Genomic DNA, 12,441 nt, shown 5'->3' on the forward strand with positions numbered 1-12,441 from the left:
CATTCTCTGTTTGTGATTATTATAGTTTCTGTGCTGTATCTACCAGAGAAAACCACATGTAGCTGTGTTCAGTTGTGACCTGACCATCAGTGTTTTATTTCACACCTTTGCTGCACTAAACCCACACAAATTCCATTTTCACATTTCAGTTTGTCCTTTTGTTTCCCACTAAATGATCACATCACAGTATGATACCTAAAACACACACAGAGAATTAAAATCCAGTTACTTTACTAGTTAAATTATAGATACTATCTATAATTTAACTAGTAAAGTAACTGGATTTTAATTCTGTGTGTGTTTTAGGTAATTGTTTTGTCCATTAGAAATGTGTGCTGTGGTAAAAGACCAGCAACAGACCAACTGAATTCTTTAGTTCAGAAAAAAAAAGTCTTAACTTTGCATGTTATTCATGTGCAACATTTATAGCATAAAACAAGCCATAAAATTAGTTTTTTGCTTACGGTTAAAGATTAAAAGTATGAGGAAAATTAATCTCATGTTATTATGCAAATATATTACTTGTTGAGAGACTCACTGGGATCAAGGCTTCCTTGTTAAATGTCCACTGACTATACTCAAGCCACACCTCCTTCACTCAGATCACTTTACCAGATAGACATTTCCCTTTTCATCTTTCACCTGACAGTGCAGCAATGGTTCAGTTTGTGATTATGCTTTTACTTCTCTGTACCGGAAGTAAGTATTAAGAATCTCATTTACTAATTTAATTAATGAATTATTGTGGAAAATGATCCACATTAATGCTTTTGCAATAAACCTTACCAGTAAACATTATATTATCTATGAAAAGTATAGACAGTAAACAAATATGTAGTCTATTTTTGGGTTTGGTTTAGCGATTTAAGTTTTCTGAGAAGGTTATATTCAGAAACTCAAGTGGTATTTGAAGTGTTATAAATTAGTTAATTGTTTATTGGCCTGCAGCTTTGCTCTCAGAGACCCTCAGTTCTTCACTGCTGGAGGCAGAAGCTGGAGATAAAGTCACGTTTTGGTGCCACCATGACCTGTATCGTGCCAGTTATATCTTCTGGTTTAAGCACACAAGTACCTCAGTGCCACTTCTTGTTGGGTGCAAACAGTTTACTTTATCTGGCCAAATGCAAAAGTGCTACTTCTCCCCTGAACCTGAGCACATGGTGATGTCTGTACACAGAAAGAACACGTCTCTCACAATCCCTGCAGTTAATGTCACTGATACAGGACTATATTACTGCAGCTTCACTGAGCTGGACAAAATAATATTCAGTAACTCCAGCTACTTACATGTGAAAGTAGACAACGTTTCAGAGGGAAATAATACAATAACCATAACTTCAGTTAGACCAGAAGATCCAGTTCTCTGTTCTTTAAAAGGTTTGTGAAGCTTCTCTTATCATGTCTGTAGATTCATTTCTAGAAAGAAACATTTTGTGCAGTTTTAATTGTAAGATAACCTCTTTTTCAAGATTATGTCTTCTCTGGTGTATTCATGATACTGAGCATGATCTCTGTGGCAATGAATGTGATTGTGATTCCTCTCTGTGTCATGATCTTCATTATTCACAAACCAAGAACACACAGAGGTACTGAAGTCATATTATACAATACAATACAATACAATACAATACAATACAATATAATATAATATGATTAATAACTCAAAAGCTGAAAACTTCCTAAAGAATTTACAGGGTTGGGTGTTCAGTTCATGCTTCTGCCCACTGTGTGTGTGTAGTTTGCATATTCTCCCTGTCCTTTGGGGTTTTCCTCTCTCTGCTGAGGTACATGGGTTGTAGGCTAATTGCTATCTGTAAATGGTCTGTAGTGCGTGTGTGATTGTGCCCTGTGGTTGGTTTTCCCATGCATTTTGAGCTAATTCCCCACAGATAGACTCCAGGTTCTACACGAACCAGTGTAGGAAAACCACTCCTGAAAATGAATATATAAACATATTAGTCAGTCAGTCATTTTCTACCGCTTATCCGAACCATTCTCGTATCATGGGAGCCTGTGCCTACCTCAGGTGTCATTGGATATCAAAGCAGGATACACCCTGGACGGAGTGCCAACCCATCGCAGGGCACATACACACACACTCATTCACTCACGCACTCACACACTACGGACAATTTTCCAGAGATGCCAATCAACCTACCATGCATGTCTTTGGACCGGGGGAGGAAATCAGAGTGCCTGGAGGAAACCCCTGAGGCACGGGGAGAACATGCAAACTCCACACACACAAGGCGGAGGCGGGAATCGAACCCCCAACGCTGGAGGTGTGAGGCAAACGTGCTAATCACTAAGCCACCATGCCCCCATAAACATATTATAATAATAAATTATTTGCTTTCTCTGTTGTTTTACTGTAGGTCCTGAAGAACAAGATGAAGAGGTAAATCTAAGACTTTGAATTTAAATTAAAAAGATAGTAACCTCTAGCTTTACTGCCATTAATTCGTAGTGACTTCCAAGTTGTAATTTAAGATGGTGCAAGTTAATTAGTTATAGATTTATTTGTCCAAAATGCAAATGATCATACTATTTTCTAGGAGCACATTTTTAGCACTCCTGTCTTTACAGTTTGATGCAACCATAATGTGTCAGGCTGAATTGTACTGTATGTTTTGGCTGTAAAAACACATACAAATTTCCTATGGGATTCTGTTGATGTCCAAATACATAAAAAGGTTTTAAGCAGCATTTTAAACAGACAAACAGTTTATCTATAGGAAGATCTTATGGATGAAATTATAATTTCATTACTTTTAAAATGAAATTATACATTCATTAAACTGAACTTAAGCCTAACAAATGACTATTCAGTCACATGTTCATTTTAAATTAAAAAACTGACTTGTCTGTGTATCCTCTGCCACAGCAGGAGCAGCTCTCTAACAAGAAAGACATGCAGACAAGCAGACACGAGGAAGCAGCTATTCCACACGATGTATATACTTGTGTCGTATACCAGAACTTAGCTTAGCATGAGCTTTAATAAGCTGTTAAACAATGCGGGATGAGTGTTTTCTTTTATCTTTTCATTACATTATGTAATATATAGAATGGGTTGTGGAATATGTGTATTCAGTATTAGATCAGGGAAAATGTCTTTAATTTCTTTTAATTAATACAATTTGTAATTTTCCTATGACCCTCTGTCATAATGTCTCAATTACTTATGCAGTATAATAAAACATTCACAAGTTTAGAGTTTGATGAGTACTACATTTGTGCTATTTATACCAATTGGTAATGATATTGTATAAAAAAAATAAATAAAAAAGAAGTCATCCCAATGTCCCGTAAGGCCTTTTTGATTTAGTGATTTCATCATGAACCAGAAATATTTACTAATTATAAATTTAAGTGTGACTGAAGCATAAATGTGAATAATCACGACTATAGATGCAGGAAGCTTCGTGTTGTACTACATTCTTTTAAAAGCTTTGTTAAACCAGCCACACATATAGTGTAGGAGCACGGCTTTTAGATGCTTAAATGCTGAAAGAGGAACGGAAGTGTCTGCAAACTCCTAAAACACAGCAAAAGAATGTACTACAAAAAGATTGTATACAATGAATACAAACAAATACGAATCACACAGTATAAAGGCTAAACTCATTTTTCTATCTCATTTTACGAATGGGGGAAAATAAGCTTTAAGAGAGAAATAAATAAAACACATCTTGCCAGTACCAGTATCAACCAGTCTTTGCCGTTACTATGCCACTGCGCTGCACATGCGCTGGCAGTGTCACAATAATTAAAGTACCCGGCTACAAAAGATAACCCAAACTGCTATACATAACATTTGGACTCATTCCAAATAAACTCAGTACATGAAATAAATATCCCCAAAACTTCAAACTGAAGTTTTGAGAATGTTCACTAAACTGATAACCAATAAACTTGACTTGACTACACTAGGAGGCACATTTTAATCCATTATAAAATGGATATTTCAAAATGTTAGTTAATCATATCAGCTCAGATCATTTCATAGTTACCTACTCAATGCTCACAGTAAAGGTCATCCATTTTTACTGTGGATTTTTGAAGTAATTGTTTATTAAATTCTTAAGATCAAACAACATAATCAAATAATTTTAATTAATTGTTAAATATGCTCACAATAAAAACTGATTAATTTTACTCTGGTAAAATTACTCCCAGCTTAGGGCTGTTGGAACCAATCAGATCTCACTTGGCCCCAACTCAGAATATACTAATTCAGCATGCTTTGTTCTACCTAACAGATCTAGTGTTAAATTTATTGCATCATTTGAACCTTTTTTTTTCTTTGTAGGTCTGCAGTAACAGCAGGATTATTGTTAGTTGGTCTACAAATAAGCCACAGTGCACAATGCATCCTGATATAGCGAGACCAAATGGCTTTAGTTTATCAGAAACAGCCACATGCTACTGTGGTTAATCCAGCTGCTGTTTCTAAAATCACAGTTTTAAAATACCCTCACGTATATTTCAGGGGCACAGCTTTAGGTACCTAGCAGTAACAGTGCTAAAGGTGGAAAGCAAGCGTTCACAAGTGTTTACATCACGGAACAATAAATTAATACAAAATGATCAAAACAAAACAATTCGTTTTGTGTGACAAAACAAATACAAAACAATTGAAATATTTATGAGAACAAAGGATTAACATTTTAATAACCCATTACATATTAAAAATGGGGTACATGCAGAGATCATCGTGTCGTGATCACGACAAAACAACTATTATTATGTGGAGATAACAAAAACATTTCAGTCATCAGGGACAAAACAAGAAGAAAAAATATAAAAATGCAGGGCATCTTAAGATTCCCTAGTGTTGTCCCTTATTAAGAAAGGAAGTGAAAAAAGCTGGGTTAAATGGGCCAGTTCCATTTATTAACAGGAAACCAATCTCTGTTTATTATATTTAGTAGAGATGAGCCGGATACTCGGCTGAAACGAGTATCCGGTACGGATAAAGCACTTCTGCCGAGTACGAGTATTATACGAGTAATACGAGTCAATATCTGTGCTCGGATTGAATGAAATCATCATTGGGTAGCTGATTGTGTCAGCGTTCTGTGATAGGCTAGTCACAGCGCCCCTCCCCTACACACATACAGATGTATTGTGTTGCTGTGTCTCGCTCTGCTCACTCACAGTCACACACAGAATAGCTCTCTGTCTCTCCCTCAGTCACTCGGGTTCGCGGGTCTTTTCCGTTAACGTTTAGGGTTTCTTCAGCTTTTTACTTCGGGTTGTAACGTTAATAATACGTACTTACTAACCAGTAGAGTTCTGGTAAACGTGGGTTCGTTCAGACGTGGTGCTTGCTTGGTAGATTGTGACTCGCATTGCATCTCTGCCTGTCGGAGATTTGTTTTCTTTTTTAAACCTTCAGCTGTCTCTAACCAGTAAAATAACATACCGGTTAAGGCCCCGCCCATTTCAAGACAAGTCCCGCCTACTTCCGGGTTATGCCCCACCCACTCCGAGTACAGATACAGATACAGATAATGCTGTACTCGCTCATCCCTAATATGTAGTATGCCTCTTACACTGTGATTTTCTGATAATTTACAATTCATTTTATTCATTCATTCATTCATTCATTTTCTACCGCTTCTCCGAACTACCTCGGGTCACGGGGAGCCTGTGCCTATCTCAGGCGTCATTGGGCATCAAGGCAGGATACACCCTGGACGGAGTGCCAACCCATCGCAGGGCACACACATTCTCATTCACTCATGCAATCACACACTAGGGACAATTTTCCAGAGATGCCAATCAACCTACCATGCATGTCTTTGGACCGGGGGAGGAAACCGGAGTACCCGGAGGAAATCCCAGAGGCACGGGGAGAACATGCAAACTCCACACACACAAGGTGGAGGTGGGAATTGAACCCCGACCCTGGAAATGTGAGGCGAACGTGCTAACCACTAAGCCACCCTGCCCCCCCATTTTATTTATATTTGTTAATTATTTAAGTTTTTATGTTCTTTATTTTTCCTGGGTTCATGATAGGGTTTGTTGACTTCCCTATTTTTTTTATTGTGAATTCGAGCATTAAGCTCTGCACATCTCACAAGTTTATTTTTATGTTTATGCGGTGGCCTAATGGTTAGAGAGTCTGACTCCTAAGGTTGTGGGTTCAAGTCTCGGGCCGGCCATGACTGAGGTGCCCTTGAGCAAGGCACCGAACCCCCCCAACTGCTCCCCGGGCGCCGCAGCATAAATGGCTGCCCACTGCTGTGTGTGTGCACTTTAGATGGGTTAAACGCAGAGAACAAATTCTGAATATGGGTCACCATACTTAGCTGTATGTCATGTGACTTCTAAACGTCTAAACTTCACTTCTAATAATTGTAATTAGAGAGTTAAGGTCTAATTCAATGTTTAGTTCGGCTTTCTGTTGTTCATCTTTGAATGTTTGGGTGCTCCGTTACTTAAGCAAATGAACCAAACAGCTTTATTTATGTTTTGTAAATAAATGAAAAGGACGTTTGCAAGAGACACATTTGTGTAACTGATAGAAAATTCTTGCCTAACCAGTGGGGGAGCTCTATTTTTTTGTTATAACTCTAGTTCGTCAGGTGCGGTCGCTATTTTACTTAATAGTGGATTCTATGGAATAAAAACACTGTCAATAATAATCGTTTTTATTCCATAGATTCCAGGGCAATATTATAGAAACGCTTTCTTCAGGGATAGAAAGATAGATTATCTTAGTTGTTCATTTGGATAGCAATTTCTTTATAATGGTTAACATATATGGGTTCAACAATTCTTCAAATAATATGACTCTATTTGATGGTTTAATCTTCTATGTAAGTAATCTGAAAGTTAAATATCCCTCTGACTTTATACTAATTGGCAGTGTTTTCAAGGTGAGGCACCAGTTTTTGTTGCTGATAGATTTCCATCTAGGAATCTAATAGCATTAACCACCCTAATAGGGAATCTCTGTCAACATCTGAACCTGATCGATGCACACAAATATATTAAACCCTGATAGCAACACCTCACTAGGTTTAAATCTGAATTTTCTTAAAAATCTCGTATAGATCTGTGGCTAATATCTGACTCTTTAATTTCTTATTTGACATCAGCAGAGATTTCACCCTCACCTTCAACAGATCATGCAGTAATTGGTATTACTTTATCTGATGCTAATTGTAGGAGGAGAAGAAAAGTATCCCCAGGTTACTGGAAGTTAAATTGTTATTAGTTACTATCCTACTCGTATTGTCTGGAAATTGAGAAAATCGCAGTGTGTGAAGTCTCAGGTTAATATCTCGGCTATAACTAAATTTGAGTTATTTAAATTTGAATGTAGGAAATTCTCTGTTAAATTTGAAAAAAAAAAAATAGAATGGCAGTTAAAAATTAGGAAATTACAGATTTAATTGGAAAGATAAGTCAAATTTTAAAAGATCCTACCCTGGGAGAGGATGACAATGAATCTCTTTATACTTTACAGAGCAGTCTGGTTTATTTGCTTTTAGAGAAAGCAATGGGCTCAGTCTAATGAATTACTTTTCAGCTTAGAGCAGATATGTGGAAGTAATAAGAAAATCTGCTCTCTATATATTAACGTTGTCTAATGACCCCTCTGTGATCTCTTCTATACCTCATCTTTATTTTCCCATAATATTCAATCTATGATTCCTAAAATTTGTGACTACAACAGGGAACTTTGTGAAGAACCGTTTAACTCTTGTGGACACTTTAACCCTTTAATGATGTTCGTGACCAAAATAGTCCACTAAATTAAACTTGTGAAAAAAATATATCAGATTATTTTTTTTTTGTACTTCGTTTTTCATAAATTTGTTAAATAACCTCAGTTCTAATCAAAACTACTAAATCTTTTAAAAAAAAAGAAAAACTTTAGTGATGTCACAAATTTGCATTAAATACACACTAAATCCAAAAAAAGACATTTTTAATATAAAAAAGTACACGTTTTTACACAATTTTACCTTTTAATACAGTCTTGGATGTGTCAAAGATGACTAACATTGGCTTTTTTGCATTTCAATTATTTTTCCCCTCATTTACATATCATGGCTGTTTTTTGCCCAATGACTGCCATTATAACCATGTTTTTTCACTGAATGTCCGTGACATGAAAATAAAGCATGTATTCTGGGAAGAGGTAACATTTGGCCATTGACCCATTACACAGGCCTGAGCAAAAAAGCTTATTTTCAGGGTTTTTTTTTACACTGAGTTCTATTAAGTAATCAGTGGTGTGTTTGTGTGTGTTTTGTGTGTGTTGTGTGTGTGTGTGTGTGTGTTTGTTCAGGCTTTCCAGCAATCATGCTTAAAAGCCTGAATACAAACACATGAACACACATCCCCACACACCCGCACACACAAAAACACAAACACACACGCACACTATAGTATGCTTATATCCTCCATAGAACTCAATGTACAAATCCTAAAAATAAGTTGGGGTTTTTTTTTGCAATCCTGTGTAATGGGATAATGGCGCCAACTTTTGGTCAACAGAAAAAAATACAAATTTTACCTCTTCCCAGCTGAGGGAACCATTAAGAATGCATGTTTATTTTTCATGTTATGGCCATGCAATAAAAAAATGTGGTTATAATGGTCAATGGGGCCACGAAATGAGGGAGAAAAAATTAAAATCTGATGCTGCACAAAAACTAACAATGCATAAAAGCCAATGTTGTAAGTAATCTTTGATATATCCAAGAAACACAGAGAAAGATATGGCCAAACCATGGGAAACCATGCCACCTAATGGACATTTATAACAGAGTTCAATTATTCCCTAACAATAAATCTCCGGGACTGGATGGCTTCCCCTTACCCTTTGGACTCCATTAAGCATCTTCTTTACGATGCCCTTATTGATTGTGTAAATACTTTTGGATAATTGGCACCCAATTACCCTTTTGAACTCTGATTACAAATTATTGGCTTCTGTATATGGAGAAAAGCTCAAACCTTGTTTAGCAGACATAATTTCTAACACTCAATCAGTTTTTTTTAAAAGGTAGACATATCTTTAACAATATTAAACTAATTATAGATATTTTAAATAATTCTGAATGTATAAATGAAGAGGCGTTAATTTTGTTTGTCGACTTCTACAAAGCATTTGATACAGTTGAGCATTTCTTTATTAAGTTTTGGTAGTTCCTTTACAGTATAAATGTGATTTGTACTCGCTATAACAGAATTAGCAGCTGTGTTTCCTTAGCTTCCGGCAGTTCCCTGTAGGTTGAGGTATTCTCCAGGGATGTCCCCTCTCTCCTTTTCTTTTTCTATTGGTCGCCGAGCTACTAAGTTTGCATATAAATTACTCAAGTATTGAAGATATTAATATTGGAGAGAACACTTTAATAATTAGTCAGTTAGCTGATGACACGTGTCTTTTTTTTAAAAATGGATTGAAAATTTCAGTTGCCTTGAGTGAAATTAACCTTTTCTCTAAAGCTTCAGGATTGGTGATAGACCCCACAAAATGTGAAATTTTGTATGTACATGATTCAGATAAAATCTCAAATAAAATTTGCAAATCAGGTTCAGACCGTCTTCATTACAACTTTCAGCCAAGGTTAGATAACATTTAAAAACAATCTCAACAATCTCACTAAGAGAGTTTTATAAGGTGATTAAATGTATCCCTATTAGTTTAAAAACGATGATTACAGCACATTTATGTTATGGCAGTGTAAACAACTATATTCCTAGACATACAATCAATGTTGTTTGTCTTTGATAAAAAAAAAAAAAATGCAATAACTTCTTTATTAGAAATGCTCTTTCTTCAACCCCTGGATTCCAAAACCCCTGGAACCCCTATTCCAAAAAAGATCAAAGAAATCAAAATTGTTCACAGATATGACCAATGTAATTTATTCTTAAGTAGGTTTTCTGAGAGTGTATCTTCGTGTTTGTTTTGTAACGTTGAAGAAGAATCTATTCTACATTTATTTTATCATTGCCCATTCTCCAAGTCTTTTCGGTCAGAAGTTACAATCTTAATAGTAATACTCTTATGCTGTAACTTCCTGTTACCTAGGCTATATCTTGAGTAACTTCCTGTTTCGCCTTTTTGTGAATTGCCATTGAGTTTTCTGATTTGTTATTTTGTTTTGCATTTCTTGGCCATGATAGGCAAACATACATTAGGCATACGAGTACAGCAAACCTTTAGGCCATAAGGTAAACTAGGAAAAAGTGGCTAGAAAGTGATTTTCGTTCCCACGTCTGGGCACTACTTTTTAAATGCAGTTTTGCATAGACAACACCCTTTTGGACTTTATGTTAAAAGTTCTCCACAAAAAAATGCTGCAGTCACAATCCATAAATGTGTATAATTGTGAAAAAAAAAATCTTATGTTGCTGGCTTTGCTTATAACTTTATTTATTTTCATTTTAGCAACATAAAATCTCTCTCAAATTGACCTTTATACATGTACCTAAACATTTGAGAAAGGTATTGGTGCAGTAAACATTCAAGTGTGAATGTAGACCATAGCATATGGCAAATTTGTAGGAAATATGCTTTAATTTCATGGATTGGCACCAAGCAAAATTAAACATACACATTGTAATTTTAGAAAAACTGTCATGTATTATACATCAAAATTTTCAGTAGGCACTGTGCAATCACAGAAACATAAACAAGCAGCACACTTTGTCCCAAGTTTTCTGAAATCACTCAAAATGCGACCCCCCCTTTAATTACGAATAATACAAAAAATGAACAATTCCACAACAGATTCATTACAACTAAAAATAAGCTTAAAATAATGCACAGCACATCTTTACTCATAAGTATCATCATCAGAGCCATCATCCCATGTAGCTCTTTCCTCCGTTTCCTTTGAAACATTTGCACAATTTTGGCACCGACAAAAATCAGTACAAGAAAGTCTTGCAGACACAGGAACATCTTCCAGTCTCACATTTGCCTTGCTTGCAACTGCAGTGGACTACCTGAAAAACACTTTCAGGTGCAGGATTTTCTAGTCATCCAGGTCACTGTTAACTCCCCATCCTCGAGGTGCCATCCATTGCCAACGGGTGAAGGGGCACACATTATACCTTTCAGAGAATGTCTCATTATGTCTGCTTGGTATTTTGCCCTTTTGCAGTGTTGGTGCAGGGCATCACTTGTCGGGGGCATGGATAGTTCTGGCAAAGCCGATGATGCCTTGCATCATTCACATTTTCGGCAGATGACTGGCCACAGAGGTGGCACACATATTTGCAAAGTATGTCGAAGGTAGACTAGTCCAGGTTAAAACTTTTACCCAGATTTCTAAATGCATTTAGGTATTCCTCTCTCACAAGCAACAGAAAATGCCTTTCTTTTGCCTTTGCCATAAAAGGCACTTGTAGAATCACAACCTGAAAAGGTATGGATCCCAATAAGTGCCAAACACACACTGGTGCCAAGAGCTGATGACACCTTAGCCAAATCAATGATCCTAGTTTTGTTGCCAACCCCTGTGAAAAGATACAACCTACATGGTAAATCTGGCTGCAGACTTAAAGCAATCACTGCCACATCAGTATCAGGGCTCTTGATGACTACAGTTTGATGTTCATTGGCAGCATGTTGTGCATGTAAAAACAACCTGGTGTCACATTCCTCATGATCACGTGTCAGATCTTTAGCACTGAGAGTTTGTATACAGTGCATTAGTCACACAGTGACACAGGTCTCCATGTGCGATGTACAAGCTTAAGTCCTTGTCCACAGTGGTAAGATCAGTATCTCGCCACGCAAGATAGAGGAATTCTGCCAGTGCCCCTTTGGTTGTTCCATCTGATAGAAACTTTTTCCATTGTGTTGGTGTCCTCTGATCACATCCATAACTCTTCACCAGTTGTGTACCACCAGCAGCTCTAAGTGAACGTTCTAGATTTTTAATACTCATTTCAGGGATACTGGTCAATCACAAAGTCTATCCGTGTACAGTTGTGCTTCAAAGCAAGCTTGACTATGTACTGCAGTATGGTGTCGGCGAGCTCTTCAAAGGTACTTGGTATGGACTGAAGGGCTTGAATGACCGCCATACAATCAAAGAGAATAGCGCCATGTTCTGGAACTTTGTCAACTAAACATTCTCCACCTTTGGTTTCCAATAAATCCATCAGAGCTGATTTGTTTGTTTTAGAAAGTGAACCATCAGCACTGGCTAAAGGATATGACACAGTTCCCAAGGACAGAATTTCCCGCAGCTCTATCTTTCTACTTTGACCTACGATGAGTAGTCTGGAGAATAGCTTCACAAGAAAACACAGAATATGTATGAGTATATATATATATATATATATATATATATATATATATATATATATATATATATATATATATATATATATATATATATAATATATATATATATAGTATATATATATGATATTACTTTGTGCCATAACTATTTC

At 36.5% G+C, this 12,441-nt stretch overlaps 1 protein-coding gene across 1 annotated transcript; it reads left to right on the forward strand.

Annotated features, from left to right (window-relative positions):
• Positions 1-660: 660 nt before the first annotated feature.
• Positions 661-3,293, forward strand: LOC132854288 (uncharacterized). Its single transcript, XM_060882575.1, has 5 exons — positions 661-699; positions 949-1,377; positions 1,470-1,586; positions 2,376-2,398; positions 2,885-3,293. Exons 1-5 carry the CDS (start codon positions 675-677, stop codon positions 2,987-2,989), a joined length of 699 nt encoding a protein of 232 aa, XP_060738558.1. The 5' UTR covers positions 661-674; the 3' UTR covers positions 2,990-3,293.
• The last annotated feature ends 9,148 nt before the right edge of the window (positions 3,294-12,441 follow it).

This window comes from Tachysurus vachellii, chromosome 12 (assembly GCF_030014155.1).
Source record: "Tachysurus vachellii isolate PV-2020 chromosome 12, HZAU_Pvac_v1, whole genome shotgun sequence".
Taxonomy (NCBI): domain Eukaryota; kingdom Metazoa; phylum Chordata; class Actinopteri; order Siluriformes; family Bagridae; genus Tachysurus; species Tachysurus vachellii.